Source organism: Gallinula chloropus (genome assembly GCF_964237585.1).
Source record: "Gallinula chloropus genome assembly, chromosome: 1".
Classification (NCBI taxonomy): domain Eukaryota; kingdom Metazoa; phylum Chordata; class Aves; order Gruiformes; family Rallidae; genus Gallinula; species Gallinula chloropus.
Genome location: NC_140085.1, coordinates 82,378,456 through 82,392,068, shown reverse-complemented (window position 1 = coordinate 82,392,068; position 13,613 = coordinate 82,378,456). Strand labels below are relative to the sequence as shown.

Sequence of the window (13,613 nt, the reverse complement as noted above, 5' to 3'; positions counted from 1 at the left end):
CTTTCAGTGATAGCCATGTTCCTACCCTACAGCATCTGTATTCCCAGCTTTCTGAGTCAAAGCCTTTCCTTCCCATGGTGTCTTTGCAGTGAAGCTCCTGATCAGCACCGTTTGGGCATCTCTGTGCCAGAAACAGCATTAGTGCCCTGGATGCAAGGCCATTTAGAAAGGGCTGACACTGGGGGAGGGTGCTCTTTGAGCCAAGGGGAGAAATAACCCTTCCATCCCCATCTGTTCTCTCTCTGGTTTCCAGACGAGACGCTTTTAAAGATGGATGAGGTCAGCCACATCCCGCAGACACTGGCCAGTCACAGGCAGCGGCCTACGGACAGCCCAGGCAGCGAGGCGCACCCAGCCGACATGTTGAAGCCTGACCCGCGGGACACCCTTTACAAAGGTGAGGCTTGCGAAGCGGTTGAGGAGGTGGCTGCAGCCTGTCACAGCACGTGCAGGGGCACGGCTGAGACAGACTGTCCTCCTGCGCCGCGGTTATCAAAGGCCACACTTTTTTCTCCTGCAGAAGGCGGGGGGGTGGGTCAGCATGCAGTACCAGTCACTGTAGGAGACAAAGCACAGGCTAAACCCAGCTCCAGCTCGCACTGTGTCTCCAGGCATAATATTTTAGCATGACAGTGCTGTAGAGCAGTGTAAAGAGGTGAGCTGTGCCAGATAGTTTGCTTTATGTATCTGTTGTTATTTCACTTGGATAAATGGGAACCAGGCACAGAAGTAACTAAGCTGGTGCATGGGTTGCAGCAGGGCTCCTCTAGTAACTCTTGCCTACCTGTTTCTTGTTCTCAGTGCCTCTGCTCAGCAAGTCTCGTGTGCACTGGGCCTTGCCAGACTGCCCGTACAAGCCCAGCTACCTGGTGAATGGATTTCCTCTGCAGCGCTACCAGGGACTCCAGTTTGTAAGTGTTATGCCTTGAGCAGGTACTTACCCAGGGGAACACAAGGAGAGAGGCGCCTCTCCACTGATCTGAAGCTGCTGAGCAGATTTGACCATCTACTCTTCAGATCTGAGCATCTCAGTATGTGCCAAAGGGCAACACCAAGAGAAGGGAGATGTGTACTACACAGCTGCTCACGGGTGTCACCTATGTACACGTTTGTGTGTGTGTCTTACAGAGCCCCTCGAACCTCAAACCAACTCCTGAGCCGCATAATGGCCAAGGATTTTGTTCTCCATGGGGTGAACTGTGTGGATTAAGGCCCCTGACTGGCTTAAAACTGGTCTTGAGGAGGAGCTCACATTTGTGAGACATGCAGTATAGCAGGGATTAATCCCCTTCAGAGCAGAGCAGATTCTGAGGTCTGCTGGGGTCAGGTCTCCAGCACGGTTTGCCCTCTCTGGATGTCAGTGCAAACTCACACTCCCAGAGGGACTTGCATCCTGGGCAGTCCCAGCTCCCTCAGCCTTGGGAGGTCTTCCCACATGCTTTCTGGCCTCCTATGATCCCCTGCATCTCTTCAGGAGGACTTGCCTACTTCTCTCCCAGCTAGTTCTTTCTTTGTTACAGGACTTAAGTGAACAGTTAATGGACATGGGCAGATGCTGATAGAGAGAGAAAAGGGCGCACACACCCCTCTGTTTTCTGTTCTCACAGCCTGCTACTGGGTGCCTCGAAGGGGCACATACTGAGCAATCCCTGCTCCCTCTCAAACGGGCGGGTCACCTTGCAGCCGTGTCTGGGCCACCTTGTGATCAATACCTGGCATTTATGAGGGTCTTGCTTTATTTTCCTCCCTTCTTCCCAGGTTCATTTGTCCTTTGTTTACCCAAATGATTACAGCCGCCTAACGCACATGGAGAAAGACAACAAATGCTTCTATCAGGAAAACCCTTACTACCTGGAAAGGTAGGGTGCTGCAAGCGCAGGTTTACTCACAGGGAGTGGGGGAGATGATTTGCAGCCTGGAATTGGGGAGGACTGCATACTCACTTCTGCAGAACTCTTAATTCTTAAAGATCCCCTAAGCTTTGCAGAACATTAAAGCCTTTATAGTTTCCTTCGATAACTTACGCTCCCTTTAAGTGAAAATATGTGTAGGTCTTAAGGGGGAACTGCCGCTGCTTTTCTTGCTCTATTAACCCAGTAGCTGGGTCAGAGCGTGTTTGTTCCACTACATCAGGAGTGTATTCCCAGCAATCTTTGCCTGCTGGCAGCTGGAGCCTCCTGACGGCTGTCGCTGTGAAAGCCAAGCTGTGCTCTCTGCCAGACAACTCTCTAGGGGAAGAGATGTGTGTTGTGCATCTTCACCGGGGTCCAGCTCCCAGTGGTGGCCCCACCAGGGAGCTGCCACTCACACACACACTGCCCCTTTGCAGGAGGCAGGCACCTTGCCTGAGGACTTCCCTCCATTCAGCAGGACTTTTTTGCAGAAGAAGGAGAGTCACTTTTCCAGCAGGATGACTGATATCCTCCCCGGGCTCAGGATCTTTTTCCTCCCTAGGGGACTATTTTGAAGGCTGGAACAACAGATCATATCGCAGGTTTGGGAGGGAACTCCTGGGTTCATAGTGAAGGCTGGAATGTGTCACCCAGGTTTAGTGCTTTGTCAGTTCTTTTGTACTGTAACAGAATTTGGGAAATGGGGGCCTGTGTTGATATGCACCAAGCACACATGGAGGGGACACAGTCCTGGAGATCCCTCCCAAAAGCTTGAAGCACAGGCATACAAGGACAGCAGACAGACAGTAGTGGTATGAGAGGAGAGATAGGGAGATCATTGCACTTGTCTGCCTGAGCCACATTGGCAGCACAATGACTTGCATTTGTGAGCAGTACATTGTAAGTGAGTATTAAGGAACAGTTTAAGGGAGGCTGAAGAATTGTTTCATGGTACTTATATTGGGATTTTCTCCCGTGCTTATGAGAAATACCTGAGAAACTGGGATGGTAAGTGAGGAAATTTGACATCTCTGACAGTGCAGAGTAAGATCTGATTGCCCAAAGATATGAAAGATGTTGATGAAGGTCATCAAACTTGTGTTTTGCCCTTTGCTCTGCAGATTTGGATTCTACAAGTACATGAAAGTAGACCGGCCAGAGAAGAACCTGGACTCTGGAGAAAAGACAGAGCAGCCAGGTAGGGACCCTAACACAGAACCTGGAGAGTCCTTTGTTTTTGTCATTTTTGTGTGTGTGATCTTCCAACTCCAGCTAAAAGAAGCTACTGACTTTCCATGCCCAGAAATTCATGGCCCTTCCCTGCCAGAGAGCTGTGGCTGGGAAAAGATTTTCGCTGCCACTTTCGTTTCTCTTAAGGGCAGGTTGTGAGGTCACCAAGCAGTGGAATGTAGTGGACAATGTGACAGCTAACTCTCAGGCCTGCAGCTTAGCTGAGGTGCCAAATTCCAGCAAAAACATAGGCAGAACAGCACCAAAGGTGTGCAGCGTGGCAGCCTACGCTCACGTCTGCCCTGCAAAGCTGTGGTCAGACCAACAGCTAAAGAAAAAATCCCTCCACAGCCTTTGGCAATGCTGGCTGATGCGTGTTGAGGAGGTTGGTACCAGCAAGAGCACTGCTTCTGTGTGTGGGAGCATCCATGTCCCTCAGAGCAGGAGAGACAATGCTGAGATAAGAGAGAAGTAGCTGCCCCTGGAGGTGTGACTGGCTGAGAGCAGGGAAGGCAGCACGGTGATGCCAGCGGTCTAACTGTGATTACTCCCACAGGCTCCCAGGAGGGGAACCTGGAGGACCTGCAGTACATGGAGCAGGAGGTGGAGAGTACCAGCCCCTCAGAGCACCCTGGCATGGGGAGGGCAGAGCTGGCAGGCAAAGCTCCCAGCAGCATGGTGGGCAACAATAATGTTCACGAGAACTATTCCTTCCGCGAGCGTCGTCGTCTGCTGTTGGTGAGAGGTGGTGACATAGAAGAGGGCCTACAGAGGAGAGGGACAAAGAGGTCTGGTGACAAATCAGCCATGCAGGCCTCTGCCAACCAAAGCCTCAGCCAGGGTGGCCTAGAGAGGAGCCCAGTAACGAAGAGACCCCGTTTAAAAGCTGGTGTCAAAGACAACTCCAGGAGCCCTCCACAGCACACTAGGGCTGTCCAGGGGAAAGTGCGTGTCAAAATGATGAACCCTCATTCTAAGACCACGTCTCAAAGGGAGAAGACTCTTAGCGACCCCAGGGACTCAGGGGTGAGAGCTCGAGGAGACCTTAGTGCCACTGTGCCAGCTGGGAAAGGAATCCCAGTCTCTGGCAAAGCTGGCAGGCACGCCGTGAGTGCTGCCAGCCCCAGCCAGCAGCCTGGGCTGTCACAGTGGCTGAATAAAGTGGAGTCCTACATTGCTGAGCAGAAGGTGGCCAACGGCAGGGACATGGGTGAAGGAGAGGCGCAGGTGGCATCTCCTGTGAAGGGCGAGTCTGGACCTGTGGCAGCAGAAGAGGAAGAGGCAGATGGGGAGCCAGAGGATGAAGATGAGGAAGATTTTGATTATGTACCAGTGTTTGACCAGGTGGTGAACTGGCAGCAGACTTTCAGCGCAAGCAACCTGGACTTCCATATGCTGCGCACAGACTGGATTGACCTGAAGTGCAACACGTCAGGGAACTTGCTGCTAAGAGAAAGGGAGGCCCTGGAAGTCACACGTGTCTTCCTGAAGAAGCTCAACCAGAGGAGTAAAGGGTAAGGCACAGTGTAAAAACCGATGGGCAGTGTCCCTGGAGGTGGTGTGCCACACTGTGAGGAGCTAGTGGGAATAAGAGTATAAACTAGATGTGGGAAATAAAACTTCAGGCAAGGAATCAGTGTAAAAACCTGGGCTTTAAATATGTCTTCTGGCTGAGAAATGGAAATTATTGGTCACCAGACCATGACTGGGAGGTTAAATATCACCCTCCAACAGCTGGTGGTAGTAAACATGGAAGATTGGAGGTTTCCATCCAGCTGCTGTCACTGGCCTTTCACTGGCTCCCTCCTTGTGCAGTGTTGGCATTGAGAGCACGTAGGAGTGTTTGACCTGCTGAAGATTAAGAAACCCTGCAGGAATGAAACTCCTTGTGCTTGTGGTTTGATGTCTGCCACATCTCAGCTTGTAAATCACTTAGGATTATAGAACCAGAAGGGACCTGTCAGATAATGTGGATCAGTACACTGACCTCAGGGACAAGCAGGAACCCTACACTGTTATCTCAGTGTGTGCACCTCCATCTTAAAAATAGCTACGTTTCTAGATCCTAGTACCAATGTGGGAAGATGCTTCAGCTCCTCACTTCTTTGATGACCCACTGGAGATCAGCTTTTGCTGGTACTCTGTTTTTACATGGTCTTCATATGGTTCTTTTTCTTCTAAAGATATACCATGTTGATTGCCTTTGTTGCAAAGATACCTTTGCAATACCTCCTCTGACTCTCTATAAGCCAAACAATCTAACTCCTGATGCTTTGGATGAGATGGCCTCTATTTCTGTAACTTTCCTGTATGTCCTCCTCTGTCCTGGCTTTAGTTTGAGTTAATTTTCCTGTACATAAATGACCCATATCCTCAATGTTTTATAGAATGGCTGTTACTAGTTACCAATCCATGCAGGAAGTAGCTGTCATGCTACATCTTAAGATATCTTTTGTTTTTTCATGGCCACATCAGTCACAGTCATGGTCTAACGGATGCATACAAGCAAGTTTTTCTCATCATTTTTAACTGATGAGTGTCCGTTTTACAGCAGAAAATCCTTGTTATGATCTGAAAGGACGTGACCTGGCATTTCATCCTGTTTTGACCATTCTGAATGTACAGCTCACCCCAGTTTTTGCTGTATGCTTGCTCAGTCCTGCTCCATGTTATTGGCTGATAAGCTGTCATCAGCCAGTTTCACTAGCCCAAACATATTCCTTGTGCCAAGTTCGTTGTAGGAGGTGTTGAATACACACACTATTACCAGCCCTACAATCATTCAGACACATTTGTTGTTTTCTGTGTCACCTTTATTTCATTTCCCTTGCCAACTATTTTCTCTTGGCTGGAGTCCCAGATCTAATCCCACATGCTTGTGGATTTAGGAAACAGGTGCTAAACCTTCCCAGGGGACTTTGGAAGCAGTGCAGCAAAGAGCAGGGGAAGCTGGGGACAAAAAAGGTTTGTGCTAGCCAGGAGGAAAGAGCCTGGCAGAGCTGAATGGGCTGGATGTGGGAGAGGGGATGATGTACGGGGGCCATGTCCACCCCAGCTGTGTCTCCCACAGGAGGTTCCAGCTGCAGCGTGTTGTGAATGTGGAGAAGCGCCAGGACCGGATGCGGGGCAGCCGCTACCTGCTGGAGCTGGAGCTGCTGGAGCAGGGAGGGCGCCTGGTTCGCGTCTCCGAGTACATCTTTGCGCGGGGCTGGCATGGCGTTGGCAGTGACGATGATGAGGAGAGCAAGATGAGGAACCTGGCATGGGGTCGCCGGCGGCACCTGATGGCTGTGGCAAATGAGCCAGAGCTGTGCTGGCCCCAGGGCTTTTCCTGGAACCACCGTGCCATGGTTCACTTCGTGGTGCCAGGTAAGGAGGACCTGGCTCCCTGGGGTGGGGAGTCCTGCAAGGGCTGTCCTGAACAGCGGGTCTGGGCCAGCTCAACCTTCTTAGAATCTTTAAGATTGCAAAAAAACTCTAAGATCATCAAGTCCAGCCACCAACTCACCACCATACATACTAAACCATGTCCCAAAGTGCCAGATCTACACATTTTTTTAACACCTCCAGGGACGGTGACTCCACCACAACCCTTTTGGTGAAGGATTTTTTCCTAATATCCAATCTAAACCTCCCCTGGCACAACTTGATGCCATCTCCTCTTGTCTTATTTGTGACACTTCTAATTTCTGCCCTCTACTAGTTAAACCCCCCTCAGAAATATGATAGGACCCAAACTCCCGTGGTTTGTAAGATCAAAGAAAACTCCCATCACACACTGGGGAAGAACCCACACCTATTTGCAGTCTCATTGGTCCAGGTTTTCAGCCTGGGCCTATTTCAGCATCGCTGCAATGTTAGCTGGGTGGGAGGGGAGGCAAGAAGCTTCGCCTGTTGTGAAGTCACACAGTCTTTGCAATCAGTTTTGCTTTGGTTCTCTCCCTATTGCGATACAACCAGTGAAAAACCAGGCACGCTGGGTGCTGCAGTTCATCTCCGACATGGAAGAGCTGTTCCGAGTCACTAAGGATCCGTACTTCAACGTCATCATCACAGACTACAGCAGTGATGACATGGATGTAGAGAAGGCTCTAGAAAGGTCTACCTTGCACCGGTGAGAGTGCCGTTCGGTCATAAAACCCTGTGCACATGTATATGTCAACAAACACAGCATACCTGCCAATATCTGTGTATTGACCAGCCACGGCCTCCTGCTGCTGGAAACCCAAAGAGAACATCCATCCAGACCTTGCACATGTACATGAATGTATTGTTAGCATGTACATACATGCACACTGCATGTAGTAGTGTCACAAAGCTGCCAGGCAATATTGTCCAGCCAGATGCATCTCTTTTCTCCTGGCTTTTGGTCAAGTTTGCAAGAAAGAAGAGAAAGCAGGTCTTGCAGTGATGGGGCAGGGGGAGACTGAGATGACAAAAAGGCTGTGTGAAGTGGGACTGAGAGTGTGGAAACCTCTGGGGGACCCCACTTGCTGGAATAACTGTCTGGCTCTGATCTGAACCAGCCTTGGCTTGTAATTTCATTTACGTGCCGGGGTTACCAGTAAGAGGTCTGGTCCTAGGATAGAGCTGGGCTAGACCTGAAAAGACTTTTACTAGGACCTGCCCTATCCCGGCTGTGCAAGGGGGAAGACCCTCAGGGCACCCTGGGTCCTGGAGCAGTCCTGAGCTGGTAAATGCACACAGCAAAGGCTTTCCTGCTCCTTGAGAGGGTGCATGGGGGCAAGGGCAGCTCCACAGCATATACCACTGTAGCAGTGCTTTCTATGCTCTCTGGTGTGCATGCACTGAACATCTCTTTCCTGTCTGACCCCCAGCCATCAGTACTTGAAGCTGACAGGGAATTTTGAGCGTTCTGCTGGGCTGCAGGCGGGGATAGACCTCGTGAAGGTAAGCCTGGGAGGGCCTCAGGGTGGACAGGGAAGTTTCTAGTAAGTGTCTGGCGCTACCTCTGCCTTTTACACTGAACACACTGTTCTTTAGGGAAGGGATAGCCAAGCAGAAGGATCAAATGTAGGTGTGCTTTCTGTCCTTCCAGGGTAAGGGTCTCACCCTCCATTCTAAGGAGTCTGCAGTCCTTGGTCTGCCTGCTGGGACTATCAGGAGGGAAATCAGTAGTAGGAGCTTTGTGATACTGGCTCTGCCAGGTCATAGTCATAGTATTTCACACCCATCATTGAACAGCCACTCAGTGCCCATTTTTCCAGCCTCTAAGATCTCTGTTTCTGATATAGCAACAAATGGCACTCTAATTCACTCCCCTGTCTCTGTCTTCCTGCCCCTCAAGAAAGACTTAAAGTCAACCTATTTTTTTTTTCCCCCAACCGGTGTGGTCGGTTCCAGGACCCACACAGTATCATTTTCCTGTGTGACCTCCACATCCACTTCCCAGCTGGAGTCATTGATTCAATCCGGAAGCACTGTGTGGAAGGAAAGATGGCCTTTGCACCCATGGTCATGAGGCTGCACTGTGGCATGTCCCCACAGCGGCCTGACGGTAAGAGGGAGTGGAGCCACTTTGGCTCAGACCTTGGGGAATGGGGAAAGAAGGCAGGGTGTGTGGCACCTCTACATTTGTTCCTCTGGTGCTGTCAAGGTCTGGACCTGAAGTTACTTACAGGGCCAGTAGGCAAGAGTGCATTAGACACAGGATGGGGTTTAACAGTGTCAGGTACCTGGAATCTGCGATCAAAGAGGCAGCAGAGCCCTTTAGATGATGTCTCTCCTGTTCATCTCCTAGGGCTCTTTATGGATTTGAAGAACTTGGAAAGCCCATCTTTTATTCCTTTCTGTCCATTCCTCTCTTTTCCTAGGGAGCACAGCCTGTCCTGAGGAGACCTGGTAGCCCAGGAGTGAGGGAAACTAACCTAAGTCAGGGAGAGGAAATTGGCACAGATCATCTGAGCATAAGATTTCCTTTAGAGAGTGGTGGCTTTCTGAGCACAGGACATTTTGAAGCTGGAACGGTCCAGGTACCTTAGGTACTATGCTGCCAGACAGGAGATGTGAGAGGCTCTGCTAGCTGGTTCACAGGACAGCCCTTGCTGTCTGTCCACAAGCCTTTCTCACTTCCCGAAGCTTTAAGAGGGTTGGCTCATCCTGAGTTGGCTCTCTGGTGTCAGCGTTGTGCTAAAAGTAGCTTGAACCTCATTCCAGCAGGGCTGCTGGAGTCATCATTGGTTCAAAGCACCAACATACCTATGTCTCTTTTGTGCTGTCCTCAGGCTACTGGGAAGTGAATGGGTTTGGCCTTCTGGGCATATACAAGTCTGACCTGGACAAGATTGGAGGCATGAACACCAAAGAGTTTCGGGACCGCTGGGGAGGAGAGGACTGGGAACTCCTGGACAGGTAGACATCTATTCCATCATTGTTGTGCTCAGGAGGGAAGACCCACTACATCCTGGAGGACCAATGACTAGGGGAGTGGGGATCTGAGGAGATTGAGGTGACTAATGCCACTGTAAGCTTAGTCAGAGCGGGAGAGGCTTTGACCATATCCTGACCTCAAACCTAGCAGGCAAGTAGACCCAAAATGCCCAACTACAGTCACTGATAAAAGTAGAGAGGAGCCATATCCCAGCCACGCTGCAGATTTGCCATGGGCAGATCATGCACTGATGATCATGAGGACTTTGTTCTCTTCAAGCAATGGAATGCAGTGCAGAGTGGGTTCAGTTTGGGTCCCTCAGACTTCCCTTACCACATATAGCAATTACCCAGAAGAGCAACTGTCAGAGAGACATTTAAAGATCATGAAGTACAGTTACAATTACCTTTTTGTTCATGATGAGAGGTCTCTGCCTTTAGGTTTGTAGTTCTAGGTTTGGGGCCTGTTCTGTCTTTTCTGTGTCAGATGACTGCAGAAGGACTAACATCCTGAGCAGTCCCATGTTGACAGCTGTCTTTCCTCCTAGCCTGGTGTGTGCAGGCTGCTCCTGGCCATCTCAAGGATGCATAAGCACTCAGGGTCATTAGATGCCTGTTTATGGAAATGAGCTGACCCCTCCACCCCCCTGCCCCAGTACCTTTGCGATCAAGGTTTCTCCTTTCTGAATGTACTCTTCTCTTTTCCATTAGGATCTTGCAGGCCGGGCTGGAAGTGGAGCGTCTCTCCCTGAGAAACTTCTTCCACTGGTTTCACTCGAAGCGGGGCATGTGGAACCGGCGCCAGCTGAAAACACTGTAGCCTTCAACCCCGAAGCTGCTCAGCAGCCCTGTCCACCATCTCGATGTGCACTTTATTGCGGCACGCAGCCGAGCACACAAACTCTTCCTCTGTCTCCAAGACCTTCCAGTGGGATGGTAGAGCCAAGGAAGGGATGGTCACACTAGGGGTGCGGGAGCTTCCTTTGTGAGTCATTGTATCCAGGATGTGGGATCTGTGTCTTGCTGGGAAGGTGCCTGGGGGAGCTGTCGACAACTGAAATACTCGATATCCTGCCATGCAGTCTGGCGGACGGTACAGTGGGAGAGGTGCCATATTGCTCCTCGAGTCTTGCACAGTGCAAACCAAACAAACACACATCCCAGTGAAGCCCAGAATGGTTTATTTAGAGTAATGCAGATTCTTGTTCAATACTTGAATGAAAACAAACAAACACACCCCGCCCCCCTCCCACCCCCAACCCTGCCTATTTTCCTTCCTTCCCCATCACTCCAATATCCTTGCTTTTGGACTGGGGACCAAAGTAAGTTCTCAGAAGTGTATTGTGTCTACATGCCCATGGTATGCTGGTCCAAGGAATCTGGATGCAGAGGAGCTGATAGGCACTTCAGGCTGCTGGTGCTTAGATGTTTCTCTGTTTTTTTGACTTTAGCCATTATGAAAAACTGTTCATATTCAGCAAATTATGGGACATGGAAGGAGATGCAAGTACACTTCCCTTATGAGAGCCACATTTGCCTGCAGCTGGGCAGGGTGGCAGGGGGTGATCAATCCACTGCCTGAGGATAGTGGAGGGGTTATACAGAGAAGCTAGGAGGGCATCTCAGGAGGAACTTTGCAGCCTTATCTGACAGACATGTGTGTTTGTCCTAATGATATCAGGGAAACCCTAGCAGGGAAGAAGTGGCAATATTTTATTAGTCAAAATATTGTGATTTTGTCAGAAAAAGAGGAGACAGAGTATTCTGCTCTCTAAATCCTGTACATTTATGCAGCATCTAAAGGTTAATTTAATAAGTTATGGCCTCACAGTTATGTCTTGTCATAGTTTGAGTTTAATGTAAAGAACCAGCTTCTTGGTTGAAGAACCAGCTGTTGGTGCTTCATCTCTGCAACAGTCCTGGGAGCTCCAGCCCAGTATGGAGGAGGTGGCCTCAGGCCCTGGCATGCACACTGTGCACAAAGAACAGTGAGGACAGAAGAGTGTTGAGCGAATGAAAGGATGGGCAGACCCATGTGGGCATTGATCCAAGAACTGTGGAAAGAATCTCCATCTACAGCTGTCCTGATGCTACAGGGAAATCTCATCCCCTAAAACTCCCATTAAAGATTTTTTACCCCTATAACCAGAAACCCCAGCACGTTTGGTGCTCTACACTGAAGCTTCATTGTCCCCATATGGTGCTGCAAAGGCTGCTGCTGGTTTCAGGCTTCAGGGAGGAGTGTGATGCAGGATGCTGCTTACGGTGCCCAGCTCTGTGGGAGCTGTTGAGAAGCGAGTAATGGAGGTAGGCAGGACACACACACAGTGCTGACATGGTGCTAGAGCTGTTCACTTTTTATGCTGATGGAGCAGATGCCAATTTAGAATAGGCATTCATCTATTATTAATTCTGTGGTGCTTGACGAGTCAAGTTCCACTATTGCAGTAGAAAACTGAACATGCAAGTTCTGGAAGGCGAGGTAGGAATCTTGTCAGATCATCTGCTTGCCTCAGCCCAGGTCTTGTCACTGATGGAGTCAAAAAAAGTCAGCCAGATTTCAGAAAGTGTCACAGTGCAGTGTGCAGCTAGGGTGGGAAGCAGACAAGAGATGGCTGTGTCTCTGAGTTCACAGAGCCTTTCCCAGAATGCAGGCACTGAATCTCTCAGAAGAGGCAGCCTTAGCCTTCTTCCCAGGCCAGATCGGTCTCTTTATTGAGGGAAAGTACTTTACCCATGTAGAGACAAAGAAATTAAACACAGCAGCTGGGGTGGGAGTGAAGAAGCCGACAACAGTCAACACTATTACTTTTTAAAAAATGTATTACAGGAGTTTAGGAGGCCAGAGCCCTGTGATGCAGTGTTGTAGTAATCTCTGTTTCTGCCTGGAATGTGCAGTGTCAGTCATGCTCTTGGTGCATGTCGGAGCATGTGCTACACTCAAACACAGGCACAACCCTGCAAGTGTGCAGGTGAACTGCTCTTCAGGCTCCAGGACTTTCTGGCCTGTCCAGGCTGGCTCTGTCACGCAATCCCTGTGGAATGGGGAGAGGCTGGTGGGAAGGGTTGAGCCCTGGGATGTGGAGAGGTGTGAGCAGGACCCAGTTATTTGGCCCCATCAGGCAGAGAATGGCATGATGCCCATTTGGCAGATGGAGAGCGGATGGATTTGGTGGCAGCCCTTATGTCAGGCACAGGGAGGAAGGGTGCTAGCTGTGGTCTGCAGCACCTAACGTTAGCAGCTGGAGTTCATCTGCAGTCACTGGTAAGAATCAGGTGCATCCAGAAGGTAACTCACTTGGCTTAAGCAATATGGGTAACTCTGCTTCCTCACCAGAGAAGACAGTCAGCAAACAGTGGGCTGGAAAGTAGGGTGCAGCCCTCACTCTAGCACTGCCAGCAGAATTTGAGGACTTTGCGCCCATGCATCAGCTGTGACTCTGCTCCTTCCTTCATGCCTTGTAACCAGGCCAGCAGCAAGCAGAACTGTTCAGATTGTGAGGACTCCTTGGTGGAGATGTAAGGAGTTAGTGGGTTCCAGTCCAGTTTCCCGATGGCCAGTATCCCCACTGTCAAAGCTGCCATCGCAAATGTTCCTCCCTTTTTAGCCCAGTGGAGATTCTTACTTGGTATTTAAGCACTGTGGTATAAGCATGATTGATTAGTACTAATTGGTGCTAATTAGTGCTAATTAGCAGCCTCCATGGAGGAGCTTGGAGAGAACCCCTGGGGACAAAAGCTGTCTTCCAGCCCACCCACTCAAGAGACCTCTGTGGGTTGTAGGGAGAGAAGGGGGCTACATGACCCTAGGCTTACCTGACAGCAGCAGATCTTGCAGGAGCAACACCAAGCTTTGCTCTGAGGCTGTTGCCCCTCTTCCAAAGCAACCTGCAGTGTTTTTCCCCAGAGCCATGAAGAGAGGGAGAGCAGGGAGCATAGCAGGAGCAGGAGGCCCCACAGCCATGCAGTGAAAGCGTGTGGCCATCCAGGGCAGTGGCCAGGCCACCACAGCCCCTGATCAGCAGTTGGTTCACCCCATCACTAGTGTTGCATGGCATGCACTGCCACTGCAAGGAGGGCTCATCTCTGGGTCCAGCACAG

General features: G+C 50.3%; 1 protein-coding gene across 1 annotated transcript in view; it reads left to right on the top strand.

Annotated features, from left to right (window-relative positions):
- B4GALNT3 (beta-1,4-N-acetyl-galactosaminyltransferase 3) overlaps window positions 1–10,607 on the top strand; it is a gene marked incomplete at its 5' end in the record, with an annotated part of 66,343 nt that extends 55,736 nt beyond the window's left edge. The window contains 11 exons of the mRNA XM_084262991.1: window positions 254–397; window positions 802–911; window positions 1,759–1,859; window positions 3,014–3,090; window positions 3,679–4,636; window positions 6,193–6,491; window positions 7,083–7,236; window positions 7,961–8,033; window positions 8,487–8,640; window positions 9,368–9,494; window positions 10,224–10,607. Coding sequence (XP_084119117.1) covers window positions 254–397; window positions 802–911; window positions 1,759–1,859; window positions 3,014–3,090; window positions 3,679–4,636; window positions 6,193–6,491; window positions 7,083–7,236; window positions 7,961–8,033; window positions 8,487–8,640; window positions 9,368–9,494; window positions 10,224–10,332 — 2,306 coding nt within the window. The 3' untranslated portion in view covers window positions 10,333–10,607. The remainder of the gene's footprint in view (window positions 1–253; window positions 398–801; window positions 912–1,758; window positions 1,860–3,013; window positions 3,091–3,678; window positions 4,637–6,192; window positions 6,492–7,082; window positions 7,237–7,960; window positions 8,034–8,486; window positions 8,641–9,367; window positions 9,495–10,223) is intronic.
- Between the last annotated feature and the right edge of the window lie 3,006 nt (window positions 10,608–13,613).